This window comes from Salmo salar, chromosome 18, assembly GCF_965601325.2.
Source record: "Salmo salar chromosome 18, fSalSal1, whole genome shotgun sequence".
In the NCBI taxonomy this organism is placed as follows: Eukaryota; Metazoa; Chordata; class Actinopteri; order Salmoniformes; family Salmonidae; genus Salmo; species Salmo salar.
The window spans coordinates 18,014,187-18,029,041 of record NC_138308.1 but is presented as its reverse complement, the minus strand read 5'-3'; the positions used below and the strand labels follow the sequence as shown (position 1 = coordinate 18,029,041).

General features: G+C 42.6%; 1 protein-coding gene across 1 annotated transcript; it reads left to right on the top strand.

The window, feature by feature from the left end:
* Positions 1-11,615: 11,615 nt before the first annotated feature.
* On the top strand, positions 11,616-14,231 carry soul2 (heme-binding protein soul2). Its single transcript, XM_014154587.3, has 4 exons — positions 11,616-11,912; positions 12,010-12,136; positions 13,581-13,758; positions 13,867-14,231. The coding sequence occupies exons 1-4, from the start codon at positions 11,778-11,780 to the stop codon at positions 14,039-14,041; spliced, it is 615 nt and encodes a 204-aa protein (XP_014010062.1). The 5' UTR covers positions 11,616-11,777; the 3' UTR covers positions 14,042-14,231.
* Positions 14,232-14,855: the final 624 nt, after the last annotated feature.

Genomic DNA, 14,855 nt, shown 5'->3' with positions numbered 1-14,855 from the left:
TAGCCTATCAGAAGCTTCTAAAGCCATGACATAATTTTCTGGAATTTTCCAAGCTGTTTAAAGGCACAGTCAACTTAGTGTATGTAAACTTCTGACACACTGGAATTGTGATACAGTGAATTATAAGTGAAATAATCTGTCTGTAAACAATTGTTGGGAAAATGACTTGTGTCATGCACAAAGTCGATGTCCTAACCGACTTGCCAAAACTATAGTTTGTTAACAAGAAATTTGTGGAGTGGTTGAAAAACGAGTTTTAATGACCCTAACCTAAATGTATTTAAACTTCCGACTTCAACTGTATGTGCCCTCTGTTCCCCATTGTCCTTGTCGGTTATTGTTACCATATCCGTTGGTCCTGTGAGTACCTTTGCTATTGTATCGGCTTCCATGCTGCATGTTATTGTGCACTTGTTTTATGTGTCTCGTCCCATGTATTATTTAGAGGTTTACACCTCGCCCTTTGTTTGGGTGGAGAAAATAAAAAACCCTATTTTGTATTCCTGTGCCTGTCTCCAATCTTTAGACAACGTGACACTTACAATCGGATAATTGTGACTTAGAATCTCATTATTCTGATTTACTAACTCGTAATGAGTTACTTTATTAATAATGCCCGAGAAGACGGTATTTGGAGAATATAGTGGCACGGGTGTTGTTAGGCCTGAGACGAAGTTGATTTCACCTGGCATAGAACATTTGCTATCTCACTGTTCAGAAGAGATAGCCAACTACACAGCTAATACAATCGTTTCAAACTGAAACTGTAATGACAGTCAACTAGCTGCTTTTATTGCTCTTCTATTAACATTTCTTCTTATATATCCATAAACATGATGCTAATTCATGATTTTGACTGGCTGAGAAAAGCTGCCAGCCTGTCTGTCACGTCCTGACTCCCAACATGTTCATTACCATAGTACAGCTGGAGATCGAATTTCAATATTCAAACAATGTTGCAAATGTCGGAGAGACAGACAGCAAGGTTATTACAAATCTCCGTGGTTGAAAACCAAATGCTAGTCTAAAAGAAAGTGGAGATAATGTCTGTATGCTTTTTACAATGAAATGGGAGATAAAGTCTAGATGCTTTTTAGAGTGTGGATCTAATATATAAATTGCCTGGCTGAGCTGATGAGACAGTGGATTTCGCAGTCAGATGGAACAGAGTATATAAGCCTTTCAAAATCATAGATTTAGCTGGTGGTAACTTGTGGAATAGACACCGGCTGGAATACGGTTTTAACCAATCAGCATCCAGAATTAGACCCACCCGTTGTATAATATCTCATAATTGTTACTTACAGTACATATCTCATAATAATGACTGATTATCTCATAATAATGACTTACTATCTCATAATAATGACTTCCTATCTCATAACTCGTAGTCCAATAATTTTTTTGTGGTGGCAGGAACAGGCTTCCATACAACTTCCATATAAACTTTTAAAAAATATAATGGTCAAGCGTGAAAAGGCAATGAAGGCATCGGATAGAAGTAGCCTAAATTAGTCCACGAATATGAATATATAGCGATGTTTAAGTGACCACGTGTTTATGAATTTGATCTTAAAGTCCAACCAAAAGCAGCATGGGACTGGATCCAGGAAGTAGGCCTAAGGTGGAAAATGTGAGGAAATGAATGGTTTGCATTTATGTAGCCCTAATTATATTTAGGTTGCCTCGAAATTAAAAGTTTGGGAACCCCTGTGCCATTAGTCTCTAGACCAGTGATGGGCAACTGGCCTTACTGTTGAGAGTTAGAATAGTAGAATACACCAAGGTACAATTTTGACATTTGCTTGTGCATCAGCAGTTTTTCTCTTGTTATGTCAATCACTGGTAGTCACTCAATTAGCCCAGGTCAGCAATTTTTTTTGTTAGTCTAGCCAGATATCTAGACTTATAGTAATCATAGTCGAATTACTAAAATTAACTCTGAAAATGTATATACGTTTTCTCTCCAGGTATGGATGTGGATACCCAGACCCGCCAGCCACTGAGGCCCTTCATGATGAGTTTAGATTTTTTGTGACCCCCACCGGCATCAGTTGTCCATCCCTGCTCTAGACCAATGGATTTCAATCTGTGGTCCACAGACCACGGGTGGTCCGTGGGGATACTGCAGGTGGTCGGCAATTTGTTTCATTATTTATCAAATCTTTCTTCAAAAAATAATATCTGTTGGGAGTATTAATGGTATTATAATACATTTTTCGTTACTTTTCGCAATGCAAATTGTTTATAAAAATAATAATATTATTTGGCATTTATCTGTTACATTCACTGATAAAATTGAAAAAATGTAACTGACAAGATATTTTATGTAAAGAAATTCTGCGACTTTGGGAATGGTGGTCCTCGAGAGCTGTTAACAGTGAATTGGTGAACCTCCGAATGGAAAAGGTTGGGAACCGTTGCTCTAGATAGACAGGTTGCCTCCCACAATGTAGGCCAACTAATGTTCCAGCTTTTTCTGCCCTTTGTCTCAGATTTGCTATGACCTCACTGTTATAGTAGAAGATATTTAGTTGCTCTAATGACCACTAAAATGAGCTCTGATACCGTGACTGGGCAGATTTCAACCACTCATCATGACTATTTGAGCGCAATAACTCACTAATGAACGCTACAACATAGTGTTGTGGACAGAGAGGTGGTCTTCGTGGCAGGAACAAACCAGGAAGTAAGGTGTGTTGAGGAGTGGATGCTTTTATTTACCACTGTCCAAAAGTGCAGGTGCCAAATGTAAGCAAACAAAAGGAGCAGGTAGATTTACTGTATACAACAGCCTACAATCCACTGGGCACAGTCGTCAATTCAACATCTATTCCACGTTGGTGCAACATAATTTAGTTGAAATGACGTGGAAAATACATTGATTCAACCAGTGTGTGCCCAGTGGGAAGTAGGTTTACTACAGGCCTACCTAATCAACACCTACCTAATCATCAGACTTAACCTACAATTCAAATGACCTAACAACAATAGAAATAATAAAAAAGGATACCATAGAATGAATATCTATTGTTAAGCTATATACCGTAGGTCAAGAGTAGCCTGGTTGCTGTCTCTGCGCAGCTATTCAATCAAAACAAATTGTATTTGTCACATGCGCCGAATACAACAACACCTTACAGTGAAATTCTTACTTACAAGATCAAACCAACAATGCAGTTAAAAAAATTACAAATGAAAAAACGACCTAAAAAAATAAATAAAAGTAACAATAGCAAGGCTATATACAGAGGGTACAGAGTCAATGTGCGGGGGCACCGGTCAATGTGCGGGGGCACCGGTTAGTTGAGGTAATTGAGGTAATATGCACATGTAGGTAGAGTTCTTAAATAACAGAGAGTAGCAGCAGTCTAAAAGGGGGGGGGGGTCAATGCAAATAGTCTGGGTAGCCATTTGATTAGATGTTCAGGAGTCTTATGGCTTGGGGTAGAAGCTGTTTAGAAGCCTCTTGGACCTAGACTTGGCGCTCTGGTACCACTTGCCATGTGGTAGCATAGAGTAAGGTCTATGACTAGGGTGGCTGGAGTCTTAGGGCCTTCCTCTGACACCGCCTGGTGTAGAGGTCCTGGATGGCCGGAAGCTTGGCCCCAGTGATGTACTGGGCCGTACTCACAACCTTCTGTAGTGCATTGCGGTCGGAGGCCGAGCAGTTGCCATAGCAGGCAGTGATGCAACCAGTCAGGATGCTCTCGATGGTGCAGCTGTAGAACCTTTTGAGGATCTGACGACCCATGCCAAATCTTTTCAGTCTCCTGAGGGGGAATAGGTTTTGCCGTCTTGGTGTGCTTGGACCATGTTAGTTTGTTGGTGATGTGGACACCAAGGAACTTGAAGCTCTCAACCTGCTCCACTACAGCCCCGTTGATGAGAATTGGGGCGTGCTCGGTCCTCCTTTTCCAGTAGTCCACAATAATCTCCTTTGTCTTGATCACGTTGAGGGAGAGTTTGTTGTCCTCGTACCAAATGGCCAGGTCTCTGACCTCGTCCCTATAGGCTATCTTATCGTTATCGGTGATCAGGCCTACCACTGTGGTGTCATCGGCAAACTTAATGATGGTGTTGGAGTCGTACCTGGCCGTGCAGTCGTACCTGGGCATGCAGTCATGAGTGAACAGGGAGTACAGTAGCAGACTGAGCATGTATCGCTGAGGGGCCCCCGTGTTGAGGATCAGTGTGGCGGATGTGTTGTTACCTACCCTTACCACCTGGGGGCGGCCCGTCAGGAAGTCCAGGATCCAGTTGCAGAGGGAGGTGTTTAGTCCCAGGGTCCTTAACTTAGTGATGGGCTTTGAGGGCACTATGGTGTTGAATGCTGAGCTGTAGTCGATGAATAAGTATTCTCATATAGGTGTTCCTTTTGTCCAGGTGGGAAAGGGCAGTGTGGAGTGCAATAGAGATTGCATCATCTTTGGATCTGTTAGGGCTGTATGCAAATTGGAGTGGGTCCAGGGTGTCGGGGATAATTGTGTTGATGTGAGCCATGACTAGCCTTTCAAAGCACTTCATGGCTACAGACGTGAGTGCTACGGGTCGGTAGTCATTAAGGCAGGTTACCTTAGTGATCTTCGGAAAAGGGACTATGGTGATCTGCTTGAAACATGTTGGTATTACAGACTCAGACAGGGAGAGGTTGAAAATGTCAGTGAAGACACTACCAGTTGGTCAGCGCATGCTCGGATTACACGTCCTGGTAATCCGTCTGGCCCTGCGACCTTGTGAATGTTGACCTCTTTAAGGGTCTTACTCACATCGGCTGCGGAGAGTGTGATCACACAGTCGTCCAGAACAGCTGATGCTCTCATGCATGTTTCAGTGTTACTTGCGAGCATAAAAGTAAATTAGCTAGTCTGGTGTCACTGGGCAGCTCTCGGCTTTGATTCCCTTTGTAGTCTGTAATAGTTTTTAAGCCCTGCCACGTCCGACGAGTGTTGGAGCCGGTGTAGTACAATTCAATCTTAGTCCTGTATTGACGCTTTGCCTGTTTGATGGCATAGCGGGTTTTCTTATATGCTTCCGAGTTAGAGCCCCACTCCTTGAAAGCGGCAGCTCTACCCTTTAGCTCAGTGAGGATATTGCCTGTAATCCATGGCTTCTGGTTGGGGTATGTACATACAGTCACTGTGGGGACATTGCCTGTAATCCATGGCTTCTGGTTGGGGTATGTATGTACAGTCACTGTGGGGACAACATCATCAATGCCAGCTTCAGACGCGATCGTTAGGCAAGGGTAATTTCAGTGTAGGAAAGGATGAAACAGCGTCTGTGCCACCAGTAAGTACAGATAGTAACGTTAGTATAAACCCCCTCGCACGGTCCCCGCAGCCGGACATCTTTCTCATGGCTTCTGGAGGGAAACGCTGTAGGAATTCTCAACCGGTGTCGCTTATTCAGCCGACAGAAACTTTCAACCGGTTCTCCCCATTAAGCGAGTCGGAGTCGGAGGCCGAGACTTCTCTGGTCTCTACTCCTCCCGTTGTGGGGTCTGAGACGCCGACGGCTCCCACCATTAGCTCTGACAAATTGAAAACCCTAGTCATTGGCGACTCCATTACCCGCAGTATTAGACTTAAAACTAATCATCCAGCGATCATACACTGTTTACCAGGGGGCAGGGCTACCGACGTTAAGGCTAATCTAAAGACGGTGCTGGCTAAAGCTAAAACTGGCGAGTGTAGAGAGTATAGAGATATTGTTATCCACGTCGGCACCAACGATGTTAGGATGAAACAGTCAGAGGTCACCAAGCGCAACATAGCTTCAGCGTGTAAATCAGCTAGAAAGATGTGTCGGCATCGATTAATTGTCTCTGGCCCCCTCCCAGTTAGGGGGAGTGATGAGCTCTACAGCAGAGTCTCACAACTCAATCGCTGGTTGAAAACTGTTTTCTGCCCCTCCCAAAAGATAGAATTTGTAGATAATTGGCCCTCTTTCTGGGACTCACCCACAAACAGGACCAAGCCTGGCCTGTTGAGGAGTGACGGACTCCATCCTAGCTGGAGGGGTGCTCTCATCTTATCTACGAACATAGACAGGGCTCTAACTCCTCTAGCTCCACAATGAAATAGGGTGCAGGCCAGGCAGCAGGCTGTTAGCCAGCCTGCCAGCTTAGTGGAGTCTGCCACTAGCACAGTCAGTGTAGTCAGCTCAGCTTCCCCCATTGAGACCGTGTCTGTGCCTCGATCTAGGTTGGGCAAAATTAAAAATGGCGGTGTTCGCTTTAGCAATCTCACTAGTATAAAGACCTCCTCCATTCCTGCCATTATTGAAAGAGATTGTGATACCTCACATCTCAAAATTGGGTTACTTAATGTTAGATCCCTCACTTCCAAGGCAGTTATAGTCAATGAACTAATCACTGATCATAATCTTGATGTGATTGGCCTGACTGAAACATGGCTTAAGCCTGATGAATTTACTGTGTTAAATGAGGCCTCTCCTCCTGGTTACACTAGTGACCATATCCCCCGTGCATCCGGCAAAGGCGGAGGTGTTGCTAACATTTACGATAGCAAATTTCAATTTACAAAAAAAAAAACAACAATGACGTTTTCGTCTTTTGAGCTTCTAGTCATGAAATCTATGCAGCCTACTCACTCACTTTTTATAGCTACTGTTTATAGGCCTCCTGGGCCATATGCAGTGTTCCTCACTGAGTTCCCTGAATTCCTATCGGATCTTGTAGTCATAGCAGATAATATTCTAATTTTTGGTGACTTTAACATTCACATGGAAAAGTCCACAGACCCACTCCAAAAGGCTTTCGGAGCCATCATCGACTCAGTGGGTTTTGTCCAACATGTCTCTGGACCTACTCACTGCCACAGTCATACTCTGGACCTAGTTTTGTCCCATGGAATAAATGTTGTGGATCTAAATGTTTTTCCTCATAATCCTGGACTATCGGACCACCATTTTATTACGTTTGCAATTGCAACAAATAATCTGCTCAGACCCCAACCAAGGAGCATTAAAAGTCGTGCTATAAATTCTCAGACAACCCAAAGATTCCTTGATGCCCTTCCAGACTGCCTCTGCCTACCCAAGGACGTCAGAGGACAAAAATCAGTTAACCACCTAACCGAGGAACTCAATTTAACCTTGCGCAATACCCTAGATGCTGTTGCACCCCTAAAAACTAAAAACATCTGTCATAAGAAACTAGCTCCCTGGTATACAGAAAATACACGAGCTCTGAAGCAAGCTTCCAGAAAATTGGAACGGAAATGGCGCCACACCAAACTGGAAGTCTTCCGACTAGCTTGGAAAGACAGTACCGTGCAGTATCGAAGAGCCCTTACTGCTGCTCGATCATCCTATTTTTCCAACCTAATTGAGGAAAATAAGAACAATCCGAAATTTCTTTTTGATACTGTCGCAAAGCTAACTAAAAAGCAGCCTTCGCAAATGGAGGATGGCTTTCACTTCAGCAGCAATACATTTATGAACTTCTTTGAGGAAAAGATCATGATCATTAGAAAGCAAATTACAGACTCCTCTTTAAATCTGGGTATTCCTCCAAAGCTCCATTGTCCTGAGTCTGCACAACTCTGCCAGGACCTAGGATCAAGGGAGATACTAAAGTGTTTTAGTACTATATCTCTTGACGCAATGATGAAAATAATCATGGCCTCCAAACCCTCAAGCTGCATACTGGACCCTATTCCAACTAAACTACTGAAAGAGCTGCTTCCTGTGCTTGGCCCTCCTATGTTGAACATAATAAACGGCTCTCTATCCACCGGATGTGTACCAAGCTCACTAAAAGTGGCAGTAATAAAGCCTCTCTTGAAAAAGCCGAATCTTGATCCAGAAATTATAAAAAACTATCGGCCTATATCGAATCTTCCATTCCTCTCCAAAATTTTAGAAAAAGCTGTTGCACAGCAACTGACTGCCTTCCTGAAGACAAACAATGTATACGAAACGCTTCAGTCTGGTTTTAGACCCCATCATAGCACTGAGACTGCACTTGTGAAGGTGGTAAATGACCTTTTAATGACGTCAGACCGAGGCTCTGCATCTGTCCTCGTGCTCCTAGATCTTAGTGCCGCTTTTGATACCATCGATCACCACATTCTTTTGGAGAGATTGGAAACCCAAATTGGTCTACATGGACAAGTTCTGGCCTGGTTTAGATCTTATCTGTCGGAAAGATATCAGTTTGTCTCTGTGAATGGTTTGTCCTCTGACAAATCAATTGTAAATTTCGGTGTTCCTCAAGGTTCCGTTTTAGGACCACTATTGTTTTCACTATATATTTTACCTCTTGGGGATGTCATTCGAAAACATAATGTTAAATTTCACTGCTATGCAGACGACACACAGCTGTACATTTCAATGAAACATGGTGAAGCCCCAAAATTGCCCTCGCTAGAAGCCTGTGTTTCAGACATAAAGAAGTGGATGGCTGCAAACTTTCTACTTTTAAACTCGGACAAAACAGAGATGCTTGTTCTAGGTCCCAAGAAACAAAGAGATCTTCTGTTGAATCTGACAATTAATCTGGATGGTTGTACAGTCGTCTCAAATAAAACTGTGAAGGACCTCGGCGTTACTCTGGACCCTGATCTCTCTTTTGAAGAACATATCAAGACTGTTTCAAGGACAGCTTTTTTCCATCTACGTAACATTGCAAAAATCAGAAATTTTCTGTCCAAAAATGACGCAGAAAAATTAATCCATGCTTTTGTTACTTCTAGGCTGGACTACTGCAATGCTCTACTTTCCGGCTACCCGGATAAAGCACTAAATAAACTTCAGTTAGTGCTAAATACGGCTGCTAGAATCCTGACTAGAACCAAAAAATGTGATCATATTACTCCAGTGTTAGCCTCCCTACACTGGCTTCCTGTTAAGGCAAGGGCTGATTTCAAGGTTTTACTGCTAACCTACAAAGCATTACATGGGCTTGCTCCTACCTATCTTTCCGATTTGGTCCTGCCGTACATACCTACACGTACGCTACGGTCACAAGACGCAGGCCTCCTAATTGTCCCTAGAATTTCTAAGCAAACGGCTGGAGGTAGGGCTTTCTCCTATAGAGCTCCATTTTTATGGAATGGTCTGCCTACCAATGTGAGAGACGCAGACTCAGTCTCAACCTTTAAGTCTTTACTGAAGACTTATCTCTTCAGTAGGTCCTATGATTAAGTATAGTCTGGCCCAGGAGTGTGAAGGTGAACGGAAAGGCTGGAGCAACGAACCGCCCTTGCTGTCTCTGCCTTGCCGGTTCCCCTCTTTCCACTGGGATTCTCTGCCTCTAACCCTTTTACAGAGGCTGAGTCACTGGCCTACTGGTGTTCTTCCATGCCGTCCATGGGAGGGGTGCGTCACTTGAGTGGGTTGAGTCACTGACGTGGTCTTCCTGTCTGGGTTGGCGCCCCCCCCCCCCCCCCCCTTGGGTTGTGCCATGGCGGAGATCGTTGTGGGCTATACTCGGCCTTGTCTTAGGACGGTAAGTTGGTGGTTGGAGACATCCCTCTAGTGGTGTGGGGGCTGTGCTTTGGCAAAGTGGGTGGGGTTATATCCTGCCTGTTTGGCCCTGTCCGGGGGTATCATCGGATGGGGCCACAGTGTCTTCTGATCCCTCCTGTCTCAGCCTCCAGTATTTATGCTGCAGTAGTTTATGTGTCGGGGGGCTAGGGTCAGTCTGTTACATCTGGAGTATTTCTCTTGTCTTATCCGGTGTCCTGTGTGTATTTAAATATGCTCTCTCTAATTCTCTCTTTCTCTCTTTCTGTCTTTCTCTCGGAGGACCTGAGCCCTAGGACCATGCCTCAGGACTACCTGGTATGATGACTCCTTGCTGTCCCCAGTCCACCTGGCCGTGCTGCTGCTCCAGTTTCAACTGTTCTGCCTGCGGCTATGGAACCCTGACCTGTTCACCGGACGTGCTTGTTGCACCCTCGACAACTACTATGATTATTATTATTTGACCATGCTGGTCATTTATGAACATTTTAACATTTTAACATTTTGACCATGTTCTGTTTTAATATCCACCCTGCACAGCCAGAAGAGGACTGGCCACCCCTCATAGCCTGGTTCCTCTCTAGGTTTCTTCCTAGGTTTTTGGCCTTTCTAGGGAGTTTTTCCTAGGGAGTTTTTCCTAGCCACCGTGCTTCTTTCACATGCTTTGCTTGCTGTTTGGGGTTTTAGGCTGGGTTTCTGTACAGCACTTTGAGAATATCAGCTGATGTACGAAGGGCTATATAAAAATAAATTTGATTGATTTGATTTGATTGATTTGATTTGATTTGAATGCACTTATTGACAAAGCCAGTGACTGATGTGGTGTACTCCTCAATGCCATTGGAAGAATCCAGGGAACATATTTCAGTCGTGCTATTGCATTCCACTCCTTGACAAGTTCTAAGTCAGGAGGTGAGAAATATATATTTTTTTTTACATTTTAGTCATTTAGCAGACACTCTTATCCAGAGCAACTTACAGTAGTGAATAAATACATTTCATACAATTATTATTTATTTTTCCCCCCGTACTGGTCCCCCGTGGGAATCGAACCCACAACCCTGGTGTTGCAAACACCATGCTCTACCAACTGAGCCACACAGGACATATATAATACATTTATTAGAAATGGAGCATTGCAGTGGAATACACTTTCACATGCACATTGATTTGGATAATGTCTCAATTGGTAGTTTTATCAAAATATAATAATAGTTTCAATAAAATAATTATATAATCTCTACCTCCATTTTATTGCAATATAGAGGGATTGCTACAGTAAACATTTCTTCTTTTTCAACACCATCACTATTCTTTTAGTGTACATACTAGATTTTGACATGTACCATTTCACATGCTACACTGTATTCGACAGTTTGTCATGTGGTCATCTCCGTCATGGTAATTGAACAAATAATTATGTTAAGGCTGGAGCCTCAAATATCTGCTGAATGCCATCTGATATGTCTGGTGTTTTTTTGTTATTCTCCCCAGGCTCCATCCATCAAGGACAAGCCAGGAGCAATCATGGCCCACACAAAGTTAATGTACATCCACAGACACCTAGACCAGAAAACAGTTATCAATTCTCCTCTGATTAGCAAACCAAAGACGTCATAACTTGTCTCACTGCTTGTCTGTTTAGACGAAGTCGCCCCATCAAAGTCATAACTTTGCATTACATTGTGCAGCTGAAACTGGCTAGACTAGTTTAAGAAAATAGGAAAAGGAGTCTGTCAGAATGAGATTTTGGATCTGGCATCCTGCAGTGACCCTGGACCAGTTGGACCAGTTCTATACGGTTAGCCACCCCCTGTAAGCAGAAAAGCTAGGGTCTGGCAGATACTGTATATCTTGATCAGGCAATGGAATTTACATGAAAAGTAGCATTGCCATTTACTTTACATTAGTTATTGTCGCATTTAATGTGTTTTTCTATATAGTAGTAGCCTTGGTTATCGTGGCTATACGTGTGCAATTTCATAGGGAGTATGCCTCAAGGGCACCGCACTCCTCTCTTTTATCTTCTTCAGGTATTCAACTATTCCCAGCGGAGGGGTTGGGGCGTTGTCTTGTTATGGACGGAGACCATAACCAGGCAACTCCGCGCCACAGCGCACGACTCCCCGGCGTATTGCAAAGTTGTGTTTATTTGTCTCTCTTTCCCCACCCCCCGAGGAAGAAAATAGTCAGGCAACACCTGTTTGTAGGTGTGTCCTGAAAATGCAAAGATAGTAGAGAGCTGTTAAAATTGAAAGTGTCATCCGAGTTTAGGCAGCGACAAGATGAAGTATCCCGAGGTAACAACGCTTCTCTCGGTTCTGGCCGTGGTGTTTTTACACGGGGCGCACGGTTGGGATGCGCCGCCGTTTTGCCATAGTTATGATTGTCCTGAGTTCACGGTCGTTAATAAATATGAGGTAAGTGAATATAGAGATCTATGACACATATGATAACTGATGTAAGATGCTTGAGATGTAATTGTTAAATAGCCTAGCGTTGTTTTTATTTAAACAGGACTTTGAGGAACGTGCGTACCAAGTGAGTCGCTGGATAACCGTCGACGGTCTGGGTGTCTCTGACCACGACGTGAAGGCTGGATTCACGAAACTGTGGGACTACACCCAGTGGGACAATCAAGCAGGTGGATGTCTCAATATTGTTTAAACTGCAATAATGACCTTCTTGATTAATTGCAAGTTCTAGCATGCAGTATTGTGTTTTACTGAATTGTGCTTCAAGGAAATGTAATTTGCATCAATACCAATTAAATGTTAATTCCCCTATTTAGTGGACATTCGTTATTTAATTGTTTTATCATGACATATCAAGGTTATTCGCTTATAAATCAACTTATTTTAGGCCAAATAGCCTCGATTGACTCTTGGATATGTAGCCACTGCCGTGTCTCCAAAAACCGAGTGTTACGGTTTTCAAGGGAATTGGAAAGAGAGCCTGTGACACGACTTCCGCTTTTGGACATTAACAAGGCAACACTCCCATCTTAATACCTCCTCCACATTTACTGGATCGGTTGAACAGTGCAGAAGAGAACCTCTCCCGACAGTTTTTTTCTTCTCGGATGACCAGTATGTAGGGGAAGTAGTTTCAGGCGTTTCTTTTTACGCCTGCTAAATTAGGTTAAATGTATCAAGTTATATATCCACAGCCGTTGGTGGCTCGGGCATAACCGTACATCTCAGGCACATAAGCAGCATAGCGCTGCAATGCTTATAGGGTACCGCAGCGATATGAAAGTGTACCATTGTTCTATGATAAACACACGTCGATTTGTTGCTAATTTAAAATAAATACAATTGAACACAATGTCAAGAAATCACTTTGTTCACCACAGAGGGACACACTTTATATTATATGAAAACTGCTATTGTGACAAATCAGTTGATTCGCTAGCCAACTGGTACGTTCACCGGGGGAGAGACAACAATGAATGAGAGCAGTCCACCAGGAAATTCTTAGGATTTCCCCTGATCACGAGTTATCTAAAAATGATTACAGTATAAAGCAGCTCAAATCGTATATCATGTCAATTGTAAAGTTGAGTATATGTAGATTAAGCCCTGTTCCCCTATTTTTCATGAATAGGTTGTTCATAGCATATGACATTTGAAAATAAAATCTACGACGTACTATTTTTCATTTTATTTACTATAGCAGTGCATACTAGTGGACAAATTGCATACAAATCATAGATAAATAATAAATACCCCAAAAAGCAGGACATCTGAGCTTTCTAACTGTACGTGTCATTACTAGGTACTGTTTATGGCCCTCTTATGAAGATATGTTTAATATGACCATCAACTTAACATTAACATTCAACATTAAAGAGAAAAATACCTATTATTACACGGTAGCCTAGTAACATAGACAAGTGTAGTGTAATTACAGTAGCCTACACAACTGGAAGCCTACCTGTTGGAATGCACAATTTCAATATTTAAAATATTATCTTAAAATCTTTCTAAAGGATGAATAATTTGAATGAATATCATCTTTCAATGAGCCCTTTTTATCTGGTTTTTGGTTGTAAAATGTATGTCGTGTTTTTTATCATTCCTTCTCAGGTGAACATGTCAATACTCATACCTGGCCTGCACTTGTTTCTACGACTGAGGTAGAGGATGGTGGTGAGAAGCATGCATCTTTCTCTTTCTATGTGGCTCCAGAAGATACAGTCCTCCCCACTCCCAATGATGCCTCAATCAGGAACGAGACTATGCCTGCCTGCACCATATATGTCAGGTGAAGAACCACCGTTGCCATCCTGTTTCACTAACTGGAGGCCAAATCTTGCTGTAGAAGTTTTAAGTCCATGTCTCTGTTTTTTAACTCTCTTTCTCTCTCTCTCAGGACTTTCAGTGGTTTTCCGTCAGAGTACAACTTCCAGGAAAATTTGACGAAGCTACGTGATGCTCTGACACAGGCTGGGAAAGCCTTTGACTCCCACCGGTACATCGCGGCAGGGTATGAAGGCCCGTGGACTCTGATTGGCCGACACAATGAGGTCTGGGTCCACGCCGCCTGAGGAAGGCAGATGAAACTAATAAACACAGAGATTTAAAATTCCAAACAAATGTTCAATGGTGGGTGCACTTGCCCATGCATATAGTGTGCGCCATTTGGAATGTTCAATTAGTACGCTATGAAAGTTGATATGTCAACTACAAAATGTCATTGGTTTATTGCCTTAAACTAAATTATTTGCAACCTCAGAATGCTGTAGCTACTTTTATCTCATCCAACCATCCAACCATGGCAATTTCTAAATTGGGTTGAGGGACTTCTAGTACACATGTGAAGCCATTACTGTGTCCGATAGAAAAACATACTGGAGTTTCTTCACTTTGGGGGAGTGGTTTTCTATAGTCTTTACTAGCTAAATATATTTTTGGGCACCCGTTCTGTTAAAATTATAATCTTTCAACCATCTAACTGTCGCAAGTCAAACAGAGCAGGTTTAGTAAAATATAGATTCAGTATTGTAATCCACAAACACAAGTTGCAGTTTTTTAAACATCGATCCTTAGCATTTTATCAGCAATCTTTATTTACACTATAAATTATTTGTTCTATAAATTATTTGGTCTTTCTACTGCCACTTATATGCCTAGTCTCTCTTGTAAAATATATTTTCCAATCTCAATGGCCTGCTCCTGGGTAAATAAAGTTCAGATGAGAATGAGAACGATAACAACATGCTGTATAAGAAAGTAAAGTTAGTCCACAGTCTCAGGTTAATTCTCTGCCAGAGTGATTAGAAAGCGACTGGTTTTAGGAATGTTGTGCAGCAAGTAACTTCGAAAGTATCAGGCCACATTCTCAGAATATCATTCTCAATT